Source organism: Catharus ustulatus, chromosome 8, assembly GCF_009819885.2.
Source record: "Catharus ustulatus isolate bCatUst1 chromosome 8, bCatUst1.pri.v2, whole genome shotgun sequence".
NCBI lineage: Eukaryota > Metazoa > Chordata > Aves > Passeriformes > Turdidae > Catharus > Catharus ustulatus.
This window is the reverse complement of record NC_046228.1, coordinates 30,862,796-30,876,835: the sequence shown is the minus strand read 5'-3', so window position 1 is coordinate 30,876,835 and position 14,040 is coordinate 30,862,796. Positions and strand designations below refer to the sequence as shown.

The 14,040-nt window shown below is 49.6% G+C and overlaps 1 protein-coding gene across 4 annotated transcripts; it reads left to right on the top strand.

Moving 5' to 3' along the window:
• The first annotated feature begins 5,216 nt into the window (after nucleotides 1-5,216).
• On the top strand, nucleotides 5,217-12,782 carry NUDT13 (nudix hydrolase 13). 4 transcript variants are annotated; one of them, XM_033065936.1, is made up of 9 exons: nucleotides 5,217-5,299; nucleotides 6,377-6,487; nucleotides 7,342-7,481; nucleotides 7,965-8,072; nucleotides 8,722-8,828; nucleotides 9,638-9,763; nucleotides 9,945-10,056; nucleotides 10,857-11,011; nucleotides 11,578-12,778. In XM_033065936.1, exons 2-9 carry the CDS (start codon nucleotides 6,405-6,407, stop codon nucleotides 11,770-11,772), a joined length of 1,026 nt encoding a protein of 341 aa, XP_032921827.1. In that variant the 5' UTR covers nucleotides 5,217-5,299; nucleotides 6,377-6,404; the 3' UTR covers nucleotides 11,773-12,778. The 4 variants fall into 4 exon arrangements, with proteins under 4 accessions (XP_032921827.1, XP_032921828.1, XP_032921829.1 ...); XM_033065937.1 differs by lacking the exon at nucleotides 7,965-8,072 and having other exon boundaries at nucleotides 11,578-12,779; XM_033065938.1 differs by lacking the exons at nucleotides 5,217-5,299; nucleotides 7,342-7,481 and having other exon boundaries at nucleotides 6,408-6,487; nucleotides 11,578-12,780.
• Nucleotides 12,783-14,040: the final 1,258 nt, after the last annotated feature.

The following is a 14,040-nucleotide window of genomic DNA, read 5'->3' as shown; positions in this document are numbered from 1 at the left end:
GGGCCTGGCCACGCCCCCTCAGGCCACGCCCTCGGGCGGTGCCGTCCTCGCGCTACGTGAGTACGGTCACAGCGGCTGTATCGGCACCGCGCATGCGCCGCCGCCACGGCCGCGGCTCCACGTGGGTACCCTGGAGCGGGCACACCGCGCACGTGGCACCAAGGTACCGGCACCGGCTCCGCCGCGCACGTGGGACCGTGCCGGTACCGTCCCGGGCACACCGTAGACGTGGGACCAAGGTACCGGCACCGTTACAAGCCACACTGTGCACGTGGGACCAAGATACCGGCACCAGCACCGACCACACCGCGCACGTGGGACCACGCCGGCACCGGCACTGGCCTGGGGACACTGCACATTTGGGACCAAGGTACCGGCACCGCCACACTGTGCATGCGGGACGGTACTGGTACCAGCCCAGGGACACCGTGCACGTGGGACCATGCTGGTACCGGCAACAACACTGGTAACACCACACATGTGAGACCTCACCGGTACTGGTACCAGCCAGGGCACACCACGCACGTGGGACCAAGGTACTGGTACTGACGCCAGCTACACCACGCACATTGGACCACGCCGATACCGGCACTGGCCCAGAGACACTGTGCATGTGGGACTGTGCCAGTACCAGCACCGGACTGGGGACACCATGCACATGAGACCTCGCCAGTACCAGTACTAGTACCAGCCCAGGGACACTGCACACATGGGACCGCGCCGGAAGCAGTGCAAGCAACACCACGCACGTGAGGATGGCGTGGGTACCAGCACCAGCACAAGCACACCCCTCACGTGGGACCGTGCCAGTACCGGCACCAGCCCAGAGACACCGCGCATGTGGGGCCATGCTGGTACCGGCACTAGATCAGAGACCCTGCCCACATGGGAGCCGCGCTGGAAATGGCACAAGCGAGACCGCAAACGTGGGACCGCGCTGGCACTGGCCCAGAAACACCGCACACATGGGACCGTGCCAGTACCGATCCGGAGACACCGCACACGTGGGACCAGGCCAGTACCGAGACACCGCGGACGCGGGACCACTCTGGTACCAGTAGCTGCTCAGAGACAGCGTGCACCTGGGACCACGCCAGCACCGGTACTGAGATACTGCATACATAGGACCACACCACTACTGGTACTGGCCCGGAGACACCGGGCACGTGGGACTGTGCCGGTACTGAAACACCCCGCTCGTGGGACCATGCCAGTACCGGTACCAGCCCAGAAACATCGGGCACGTGAGACTGTGCCGGTACTGAAACACCCCGCTCGTGGGACCACGCCAGTACCGGTACCAGCCCAGAAACATCGGGCACGTGGGACTGTGCCAGTACTGAAACACCCCGCTCGTGGGACCACACCGGTACCAGAACCGGCCCAGAAACACCGGGCACGTGGGGCTGTGCCAGTACTGAAACACCCTGCTCGTGGGACCACGCCAGTACCGTTACTGACCTCGAAATCCTGGGCACATGGGACTGTGCCAGTACTGAGACATCCTGCTCATGGCAGCACACCGGTACCGGTATCGGTGCAGAAACACCGGGCACGTGGGACTGTGCCAGTACTGAAACACCCCGCTCGTGGCAGCACACCAGTACCGGAACCGGTGCAGAAACACCGGGCACGTGGGACTGTGCCGGTACTGAGACACCCTGCTCGTGGCAGCACACTGGTACCGGACCGGAAACACTGGGCACGTGGAACTGTGCCAGTACTGAGACACCCTGCTCATGGGACCATGCCGGTACCGAGATACCATGGACGTGGTACCACGCCAGTACCAGTACCACGATACCGCACACGTGGGACCACACCAGTACCAGCCCGGAGACACCGCGCACATGGGACCACACCGGTACCAGCACCGGCCCGGAGACACCGCACAAGTGGGAACAGGCCAGTACCAGCACCAGCACACTGGGCACATGGGACTGTGCCAGTACCAAGACACCACACACGTGGGACCAGGCCAGTGCCAGGACCAGCATGCTGTGCATGTGGGACTGCACCAGTACTGGTACCAAGACAGTGTGCCTGTTGGACCGCGCCGGTACCGGTACCATCCCAGGGATGCTACACATGTGGGACTGTGCTGCTACCGAGACACTGCACATGTAGGATGGTACTGGTGCCAGTTGCCGGGGCTGGGATCTGACCCCGGGACAACAGGGACTGTGGGAAGCATGGCCACAAAGCTCTGCTTTTGGAGTAAAATTTGCCAGAAAGAGGCCCAAAACACCAGGATGTTACTTTTAGGTAATGCTGCTGCTCATTGCTTTCCAGGGTTCCATAAATAAACTGGTTACAGTGATTAAGCTGGGATCAGGAATGTTCCTAAGCGTTTTTTTTTTCCTTTCTCTTTAGATGAGAGTTTCAAGTAAAGGATCCCCTCCTCTCTGGCATAGCCAGCCTTCCACCTTCACCCTTTAAAGGCAGGCATTTGTCGTTGCTCCCAGCTGGAAATCTTTCACAACAACACCCAGAGAGCTGGCAAAGGCATTACAGGGGCCGAAATCCCTCTCTAACACACATTCTTAAAGCTCCCTGATCCAGGAGAGGGAACTGGAGGCTGCAGGGTGATCCACGAGATTTCTCCCTGTACCCAGACTGTCACCTCAGCTCCCACCCGCCTTGCAAAGGCAAAACTCGGATGTTTTATCCCTTTTTGAGGGGTGCTGAGATGCAGCGTGTCTCGCAGGAGAAGGAAATGACGCCATGAGGTGGATTTAGTCGTTTCTAGTCCAGCTGTGGACACAGATGTGTCCACACAGCTGACTGCATCACCAGCACTGAGCAGGAAGAAGGCCAGATTTTAGTGGAACTATCCGTCAAAAAATAAGCCTTCCCTTCCTCTCCTCTTGGTCGCCTTCCAACAGAAACACAACTCCTACAACTAGCAGGAAACACTGGAATGATATCCAAGCTTCTAGCATCCAGTTAAAGCCCCGTTATCCAGAGAGTCCCTAACATCTAGCCAGAGATTTAACAGCAGCTTCTAGAGATTTGGCAAAACCTCACACGCTCTAGAGGCACAGTCAGATTTTTTCAAGAAGCGAGATGTGCTGCTTTTTCATCCTCTTTTGCACTCTCCAGGTATTTTTAGGAAGTGAGGTGGGCAGTGAGGGGCACCAAGTTGAACAGCATGGGGCTGAAGGCTGGAGAAAAGCCAGATTTGGGTAGTTTGCATCTAAAATTTAATGATGGTAGGGAAGGCTACTCATTAGCTTTCTCTTTAAAGAAGCGGTTTGTCTTTCCCTAAGCTTGTCCTAAAAAAAGAACTTTTTGACTTTCTTTTCTTTCCAAGAAGCTCCTCGTGGCTTGACCACAAGTTTTCGATGTGGATTTGCCCTTTTCATGTGTTTAAGGCAATTAACAGTTGTTTTATAATTGCTGTCAGCAATTGTAATGCTCATTTCTGCTTATGGGGGGCAGCTGGAGAGACACAAAACAGAAAGAAAAAGCAAGATTAGTAGTATAGCTATTATTAGCCTGGAATTACATTTCCCAGCCACTTTTATGACTTGGAAAAATCTTTTACCAACTCTTATCCCCAACATGAGCATTTTACAAGTCCAGATTTAAAAAAAAAAAATTACCTTGATGTCCATGTAAGAGATAATGTTCCTACTGCCTGTGTCCTCTTTGCCTGCTCCTTTGGTTTGCTCCTACTGGATCACGAGAGTTTTTGGGATTCAATTCCTCTGGGGCCCTGCCAAAGCTCAAACTGGTAAGCTACAGAAAGCTCTCAGAGATGCATTTTTGTGTCCAGGCCCTCACTTCACTTCCAGGATTGCTCCCAGCACAGGGTACTGGACAAGGTGGAGAGGCTGTCCCAAGATTTGATGTCCCAAGTATCTCTTCCAGCTGCTTCCCTCCAAAGCCAGCTCTTCTTGCAAGATCCGTATCTGGGGGCAGTTAGGGTCACAAATCTGTTGGTTTGTTTTAACAGCAGGGTGGATACTTCCCTTAGAGATTATATTTCAATCCTTTATCTTATTAAGGGAAGATGTGTTTTGTCCATTAATCCAATTAGCCGAGTGGATTAATAAGACTGGGCTTGCTGTGTTTCAGGAAGCATAAAAATAACAGTCAAGCATAATTAAACCTAAACTTGTAAGTAACTCTGGTAACAGGAGTACTATTTCTCTGGACATTCTGTTTATTATTTTTACAAGCTATGCTCTCAAATAACATGACGTGAATTCTTGATTAGAACAACCCAATTCATGACCAAAAAGCAACAAGCTGCCCTGAAAACATTTACTTTTTTGTATGTTTATAAAATTCTCTTTGTGCTAAATATAGTCAGGTAGGCTCCAACCCAGAATAATGTTTTCAATGCTCGAGAGGAATCCGTTCGCTTGCAAAGGAATGAAAGTAATTTGTCATTATTCTGACGTGCCCTGGCACAGGGTGCTTGCTCTGATCAGAGCTGTTCACCGACAAATCCAGCTGTGGGTATTTGTAGGTATCCAGCTGCCAGGAAGATTAATCCACAAACACCAGAGGTTTATGTCCAAAAAGGAGACAGAGGAGTCCTTTTTGCTTTATTCGAATAAAGGGAGAGGCCATGGGGCATTCCCCTGGGGTCTCTCAAATTTTTGGAGGATGCAGCCTACTTTTTATCCTGATTTCCTGGCCACATTTCCCTCTCTCTTTCCCCATTGGCTGAGGTACTTGAGAGGCACAGACTTCCCAAACACCTGATACCTCAGATTCCCCTCTAATGTATAACCCTCCCTTTAAATCTTTAATTCTTATGGAATTCATGGCTTTCCCCCATTGCTTCTTTCATCTTTCAATATCCAGTTACATTTTTTGTATGTAAAGGCAAATACCTTTTTTGCATTCATCAATCAGTGGAATCTTCCCATTGTTTCTTTTATCTCTCAGTGCTTGTCTACCAGCAGACCCGCAGCTTGTTTGTAAAGACAAATCCAACATTCACAGCTTTTGGGCATACCCAGCTTTTGTATATATCCGGCTTTTGGCATCTTTTCCCGTTGGAGGACGTGTAGTCCTTTACTTAAACAATGCTCCAGTGCTGTGGATACAAAACGCAGAGAAGCTTAGGGGAAAAAAAATAAAATAAGGAGGAAAGAGAGGGAAAGTAAGGAACAGGAACAAACTCCAGGAGCGAATCCAAAGCCGGAGCTGCTTGCCAAGCAGAACTACAACTCCCAGCGCTCCCGGTGAGGGAAGAACGAGTCAGAGCCGGCGGAATCATCGCAGCGAGGCCACGGGATCCGCAGCTGCTCCTGGGACAGCCCTGGGGACAGCGCACGGCTCCGTAAGTGCGGGATCCACGGGGACCCCGTGTCCCACCCCACTGGTGACACCGCTGCTCGTTCCACTGCGAGCTGCTCTGGGTTCAGCTCCCGGTGCATTCCCCGAGGGATCGTCCCAGTCAGCTGGGACAGCGGGGAAAGGGGATCTGGGACAGAGGCGTCCCGAGCCACACGGCAAAGTCTCCCTGTGCAAATAGGAGCTTCTGCTGGGACATCCCTCGGGCTCCCATCGCCGAGACCTTCCTGGCACTGCCCGTGTGTCTGGAGCAAAGCAAACTAACTCCTTCCTCCGTGCAGGGCTTTGCTTTCTGTGGCTGCAGAGTGAAATGTTCTCAGTCACCCCCAAGGATTGTGCCCCACACTTCATTTTTATATGTAACAAAGCAAACTAACTCCTTCCTCCATGCAGGGCTTTGCTTTCTGTGGCTGCAGAGTGAAATGTTCTCAGTGACCCTCAAGGACTCTGCACCACGGTTCATTTTTGTCTCCATTTCCTGACATCCTCAAGCCGAGGTCAGGCTGCAAGCTGAGCCTGCCTGCGCTGAAAACATGGTGGGATTCTTTGGCACAAAAAGCTGGAGATGATCTCATTCAGCTGCAACTGCTGTCCTCTGTCTAACTCGGAATTCTCTTCTGCAGCTGGTATTTTGAGTTTCACTCTCTCCTGGCATCAGTGTCTTTCCCACAGATCCACTGTGCTGCACTAGGATGTGTGGTTGGATCAAGCCCTTTACAACTGTGTAGGAAACCAGCAAAAGAGCAGCCACCTTCTGTGCCCTTCGCCCCAGGGACACAGGCATTTGGCACAGGAAGGCATAATCTAATCTTAAGGTCTAATCTAGTCTTATAAGCAAGTTCTGTAAGGCCTGTGCACACTCAGAGATGGAAACAAACTGAGGTATCTTTAAGTAGCCTTAAAACTGGCTTGAAATGGAGTTTGAAGTGACTGAAGTGATCATTTTAGAAAGCAGATTCTGCAGACTCTGCAGTGCGAGGGAGACTTACCTGGTTATTGCACCTTTTAAATCAAGCTTAACCTTGCAGGGCTGCTGCATTACATTTTATGCCTCTTTTTTTAGGCAGAGACACCAGCTGTAGGTGTTGGTTATGGCTGCAGTGTATCAAGCACTGCACAGGAGAGTTTCCTCCCTCGCCTGCAGGTTGCACTCCACCTATGTGAGAAAAATGAGGTAAGTTCTCATCTGATTGCTGAGTGCTGGGAGGCCAGAGCTCGGCACAAGCAGCCCTACCTAACCCAGGGGTTAGTCCTTTAACAGTTCAGCCATCACACAGAAATGCTTTGTGAGCTCTGTAAATTATAACAGCCAAGGCCTCTCCACTCCCTTAATCACTTCTAAGAACTGGTTCTCGCAGGCTGAAGCTCTGTTAATGATTGCCTGTCTGTCCTGGCTGGAGGGCTCCTACAATACCAGGCAGACTTTAAGTGGTGCTGCTCACCTAATTTTAAATACTGCTTCAAACAGTCTGAAAGGAGCACATGCTGACACCCTCTTTCCAATGATTTTTTTTTTCCTAACTCAGCCTCAGCCAGCTGTGCCTAAGACTTGGTTTTTACCCCTCACATCAGTGTGACAGGTACAACTTAAAGCATGTAGCCTGATGGGAACCAGGTTCAACATCAGAAGTGCTCAGCAGTTTGGCCAAACATCATTTGGAGCCATCCAAACACACAGAATATTCTGAGCTGGGAGGAAATAGGGGATTAAAGGGAAGATCAAGGTTTCCTGCAGCCTTACAGCAGACCTTTTGGATTGAGAGACTGGGTTACTGATCTTGTATCTCCAGACTTGAGGGCACTCATGTGGTAGGTAAGAACTGCAGTGTTTTCTGCCACACAACCTTCACTAGAGGTTGCAGCCCACCAAAGAGTGACTCAGCTGTCAAAACTCTCCAAGCACGTGGAATACCTGAAATCTGACCTGCCCATTCAGCCCCCCTGCTCTGTGCAAAATAAACACCTCCAAATAAGCAATAATCTCAACACGACCTTCAATTCATCTCCCCAATCATTTTCTTACTGCAGATACTTAAATCAGTTAAAGGAAGATGACAGCCTTTGTAGACAAGCTCAGACCTCAGGAACTTTCTACCTCTTTCACAATCTCTCCCCCTTCCTGCAGAAAGCTGGGAAGAAATATTTGGTACCACAGCTCAGTGCAACAGGTAAGAAAGAAGTCAGTGCATCCAGAAAGAAACACCTGGTGGATCACACAGCTAGAATGAAACGCGAGACACACATGGTATCAATCTGATCTGTTCTGAGGTGATCAGGTTTAAAAACATTTGGAACTGTGCCTTTTGAAGAGAGAGGGCTGGCAGGAAAACAAGATCTTACTGACAAATGTCTTTGTGGTGTAAAAATTTCCTTTGAGAGAAAGGTATTGGCTGGTGCAGGACAAAACCAATGGGCAGCTGCTCCCCAAGCATTACAGCATTGGGACCTTTGGTCTAAACTTCCTACAGCTTAGGAGGGAAGCCAGATTTTAGGTTTCTACCTGGGTGGGATCACTTGTCTGGTCCCCTTTCCCACATGGGCATTCTGCCTTAAGCCAAGACTTCCTGTGCCTTGAATATATCCAGAGAGCACCACAATTGTATGGATTTGCTTTCATCACAGCTTTCTCTTCCCCTTTCCCTGCTGTTTAGAGATGAGACAGATTCTGGAGAAGTTCCCAGAGGCTGAGCAGTGGATAGAGAAGTCGGTGCTGATCGGTTGTTCGGATGAGCACAGACCCCGCTTTGCGCTGGATTTAGGTTGGGATGACTCCTCCTCCATCCCACTGGATTTAAGTTAGGATAACTTGTCCTCCATCCCACTAGATTTAGGGTTGGATGATTCCTCCTCCACCCCACTGGATTTAGGTTGGGATGACTCCTCCTTCATCCCACTGGATTTAGGTTGGGATGACTCCTTTTCCACCCCACTGGATTTAGGTTGGGATGACTCCTCCTCCATCCCACTGGATTTAGGTTGGGATGACTCCTCCTCCATCCCACTGGATTTAGGGTGGGATGATTCCTCCTCCACCCCACTGGATTTAGGTTGGGATGACTCCTCTTCCACCTGTGCCAGCACCAGTCTGATGCCGTGGTGTGGAGGTGCAGATCTCTAATCCTTGGGAGAGCCTGTCCTGCCAAGGAGGGCTGGGCTGAGTCTCTGCAGGAGCTGTTATGAGCATGGCAGGCCACAGCCATGAACTGCACTGCTGCTCCTGTGCTTGTGGGTGTTAGGAAAGGTGGGCTGGGGGAGGCCACTAACATTTGGGAATGTAGTTCACTTCCATGGGAGCTCCCAGAAACTGCATATTGGAATAGCACAAGGCATGAAATTGGAATAATAGCAATAACAGCTGAAATTCATGAGATCAAATTTTTTTTTGTCTTTTTTTCCCCCCTTTAACAGGAGCCTTGGATAAATCAGTCATTGAGTCAGAACTGCAGGGATCATTTACTGACCTGAGAAAGGCTCTCTTTGTGGTGGACAGTGAGGATTCTCCTTTGCTGGCTTCGGTATTGGACAGGGCTTTTTACTTCAGGGAGCTGTGATCTCTAATATCAACCTTCTCCTCATCTCCCACATTGTTTTATGATCTAATATTCTAGAAGTACCTACTGTACTCTTTCAGGAGCCTAGATACAGACACACAATGAATTACACCAGTTTGCTCAAATTTGTGCTCCCAAAAGGAAGGGAGCAAGGGAAAGAGAAGTAGACAAGTTACTTTAAAAATGACTGCAGTAATTTATGCCATTTAGCTGACATGTAATCCCAGTTTATCCTCAGCTCAACAACTACCAGACAAACTGGGTACCACAAACAAACTTACACATCTTCTCTCAGAGCTGCTCTTTTAAAACCTCTCCCTTATAAGCTGGTACTCTGCAGATGCCCTGTATTTGGAAGGCCTAAGAAAAGGCCTGTGTGTGCAAATCAGCTATCCTGACCCATAAGGAGAAATAGCTCGTGTTTCCTTTCCTGCTCTATAATGTTTGTAATGCCTGGGCTATTTTTCAAGATATTCAGGGCTGGAGACTCTTTAGAATAGTCCAGTTCTCAATACAACTCCCATTATGTCCCAATAAACAGCAGCACTCACCCACCTCCCCTAAACATACTCAAATTTAGAGGCAGGAAACATGGATTGCAGAATCTGCCACTTTTCAATACACTGCCCATACTTCATTTACCTTTCTGAGGCTTCCAAAGACAATCAGAATTTATCCCCATTACTGCACATGGAGCATTATTCAGGGAGACTGCTCTGCATTTTTTCTTCCCCCCAGGTATAAATGAGGTTTGTGTTCCTCTGTGTTGGCAGGCCCAGTCCCTCCTGCGCTGGCACGATTCCCACCAGTACTGCAGCAAAACTGGGCAGCCCACTCAGAAGAACGCAGCTGGCAGCAAACGTGTGTGCCATGCCAGTGGGGTCACTTACTACCCACAGGTGAGCCCTGGCAGCACAGGTGGGGCACACAGGGCTGGGTCAGCAGGAAAAGGGAAAAGAGAGAACCAGTTGTGCACAGCTGGGTACTTTGTGGTCAGCCATGACCCTCAACCAGCCAGGAAAAGCAAAAATTTGCACTTGTTTAGTCTGAATTTGTTTTGGTTTGTGGCGCACGTGGCAGATGTCCCCAGTGGTGATCACCCTGGTGTCCGACGGGAGCCGCTGCCTCCTCGCCCGACAGCCCTCGTTCCCTCCGGGGATGTTCACGGCTCTGTCAGGCTTCTGTGACCTGGGTAAGTGGCTTCTGACCCAGCAGATGGCCTGCAAGGGGTGGAGACATCAGCCAAACCCCTGCTCACAGAGAAGGATGGACACACAGGTGATGTGTGTCCCCATCCCCAGGTGTGTTCGAGGCCAAGCTGGGTGAGAACATATCCAGGTGACAACCTGGTCTAGCAGAAGGTGTCCATGCTGAGAGTAAGAACACATCTGGGTAACAACCTGGTCTAGCAGAAGGTGTCCATGCTGATGGCAGGGAGTTGGAACTAAATGATCCTTAAATCATTAAATTAAACTTGATGATCCCTTCGGACCCAAACCAAGCCGTGATTCTGTGATAGCTGGAAAAAAACCATGAGATCCAAATAGATCAGTGTCAGCATGCAGACAGAATTCAAAATAGCTGTTATGTACCAGAAGGGAATGGGAATTATAGGTGTCTAGCAGTTGTTCTAGTCCCTGATAGTAAACATAGGCTTTAAACTTGCTGGGTTATAACCTCTGATCCTTTTACAATCCATTCTGTGGCTCATGCAGAATGCTCAGCTCATTCTGACTGAGTAGAAAAACTACAGACCTCGTTACAGGGGGGAAGATGGCTTAAAATAGAATTGTTCTGTCCACCATCTGTACATAGATGGGGCCAAAAGTGTCTCTGGTGCCTGTGTTTATCAGAGATTGATGAATTTAATGGAGCATCCTGCCAGCAAGTATTCCAGGTCAGCACAGCTGGAGCTCCTGCCTATGGCATTGAGCCCTGCCTATGGCAATGAGCGTGTCCCTGCCGTCCTTGCCTGACTCTGGTCGCTTCCAGGTGAGAACGTGGAGGAGGCAGTGCAGCGAGAAGTGGCCGAAGAGGTGGGGCTGGAGGTGCAGTCTCTCCGCTACTCGGCTTCCCAGCACTGGCCCTTCCCCAGCGGCTCCCTGATGATCGCCTGCCACGCCCTGGTGGCAGCCCAGCAGGCTGAGGTGAGCGCCTCTGCTGCCCTGAGCTATTCCAGTGCCTGCATCAGCTAGCAAAATCTCCTTCAGTCCACAGAATTTAGCTAGGAGAGCATCAAACCCTCCATAAGTGCAATTTTCCATTGGCTTTTTCTGCAAGTGCAGAACAAACTCGAAAACAATCCCATCATCTTCTGTTGCAAGGTGCCAGATTTCACTCAGGTCACTGTATGTAGAAACCCAGAGGCCAATACCCCTGTATTTTTCTGTATTTTTCCCTCTGAACTTTGCAGAGGAGGTTCCCTCACTCATTTGCCATAGAACATGCAGATTCTGCCACGTTCATTGCTGTGCTCAGACACTTTCCTTTGCCACTATGGAGCAGGGGTGGTTTGTGGCTCCCCTAAGGATGCCAGCACAACAAAGTAGTGCTAGATAGAAATATCCTTCCCTGGAATGGAATCAGGGCCTAATTCAGGCATGGATATAGCACTCTGGGTATTCCAGCATAGGATCTCTGTGGAAGCAAGAACAGGCAAAGTACCACTGCCCGCATTCCAAGCTGATTCAGGTGCCCTCTGAATTCTTTCCAGATCAGTATGGACACCCTGGAACTGGAGGAAGCCCGTTGGTTTGGCCTGGAGGAAATTGTGGAGGGTCTCAAGAGAGAGCCTGGCTCTTCAAAGCAAGGTGATGGTAGTTTCTTACCCTGGTTCCCTCCCAAGCAGGCCATTGCTCACCAGCTGATCCTTGAGTGGCTGCAGCAGCAGACTGCCCAGACAGCTTAGGCAGGGCTTCATGGACTTTGTGATCCCACCAGAACTGTGAGAGCTCAGCAGAAAAGCTTCCAAAGCCCCTGGAGGCAAGGGCTCTGTTACAGTGAGGACAGCACCACGCTGGCACAGACGGACACTCAGACACACCGACCTACAAAGGTCTCTGAACAGTCCCATGGGCAGTGGATCACCTCTGAGATCCCATGATTTGAAGTGAAATGTACAAAAAAAATCCTTAGTTCCAAAACATCAGACTTATTGTGAGCAGCTGTCACTGACCCCATGGCACCAATGTCCCATTTTCCTCAATTTCTCCCATCTTGGATGGACATGGAATGCACCCTTTTTCCCAGAACAAAAATAAAGGGACAGTGGCACTTTCCAGTGTCTGTGTTTATATAAATCTGGGAGAGCTAGCAAAAAGCCACTGCCTGTTTGCTCTCCTCTTCTTCTGTCTCTTCACATTCAATCTTCCATTTCTATATAAAGCATCACATTTTATTTTATTTTTTTTGTAAATGTTCAATGGACTTCTACATTTTTCCCCCTGGTAAGACAGTTACTTCTGTCCCAAGAAAGAGAGAACAGAGCTATCTGGTGGCAGAGAGGGGAAGAGCAAGACCTACACATGAGCATTTGAGAAGACCACAGATAATGCAAAGGTGACAGGGACTGCTGCAACAAGAACTGCACTTAGAACACAGAAAAATCCTGAAAGGATCAGAGCCTCTAACCCTGAGGCCAAAGTCTGTGCCTTGCCTGGAGAGCTGGCCTGATTTTACTGATGAAGTGGTAAAATGTCCTGCCTCTGTAGAGGAAGAACAACAAGGAGATCTGGGCAAGGAAAACTCAGTGAAAGAGATAGATGAAATCTGATTTCTGCTGCTGATCCAGAATCTGCTGCTGATTCAGGCTGACAGTTCTTTCTGCGTGCTTGGTCACAGTTCAGATGCCAGGATTGCAAAGCCAGGTGCTTGGAGGGGGAGCAGGGATGTCTCCCTGACAGCCACCACTGGTATTCCCTGCAGGTGAGCAGTGGTAAAAATCTGGAGCACTGACACTTGAGCAGCAAGTTGAAAACATAAGTCTTTCACACTGTTGAGACACACTGTTTGATGAGTTACTTTTACTTCAGGAGGTTGGGAGAGGATTCTTTCAGGCTGTGGTAGCATGTACCAACACCCTTCCTGGTATTTTAGTTACCAATAAGAGAAAAAGTCTTTTCAATCTACTCAAACAGGGTTGGGGTTTTCTTGGTACAGCTAGAAAAGCTACAATAATCACATCACATCTTTGGAAAAGCATGACACTTTAAACTGTTTTATAAAGTCCTTAATCCAGACCCTTTTGACTTAGTTATGAAACAACATTGGTGGCCTCCATTCCTGATGTTAAGCAAGCAGGAGTGATGATAGGCAGTACACAGAAAAACAAGGTGAGGGGCATTGTCCTCACTTGCATTTGCCTCAGAAATCTGTCTGAAGCCTGAAGAACACTCACTGCAGTCAAGACAGGACATGCTCCAAAAAGGCAAGTGACCTAGAAAAAGGAACAGGCAACTCCTGACAGAGGCTTCCTCGCCAGAACACAGCAGGGCTTTCCCATGGAAAAGGTACCAGGCAAGCAAAAGGGACAGAGCAGCATATTTCTCTCAAGAATGCATCCCTTCCCTGAATCCTCTTTGGGAACACTTGGCTTGTATAAATCACTGAGACCCCTCTGCTTTTGGGGATTTACAGCTCTGAAAAGCTGCCAGCTGGGACATTACAGCCCAGTTGCTCATAGGTACTACCCGTCAGCAGGATATAGAATGGAAGCATTAATCTGATTAATCAGTATGTAACTTTTTGGTTAGTGGGCTGAGAGCAGCATTCCACCTCCCAAATGCAGCAGGGCACAAAACTCATGTTGATCTGAAACAGGTGCCAGCAGAGGACTGAAGGAACCAAGCTTCATGACACAACTGAAGCCTGTCAGAGCCAGAAAAATCTTATCTGGAAACAGTGTGGATAGAAAATTCACTCAGCACAAGCTCTCCCATCACCTGAGCTGCTCTGCTGCTCTGTGGAAAGGCCACACTTTCCTATCCAGAGAGGTATTCACTGTGGATGGCAGAAAGCCTGACTTCAGTATTACAGCTCTTACACAAAGAAATTGTTTCACCTTAAAACCAGCACTGTGGACGCTCAGTGAACCTGATGTTTGGCCTGAGAGGACATAAGCACTCAGTGGAACGCCCTGACAGCCTGACCTGGTAAAAGTCATTTGTCAGCAAACCTT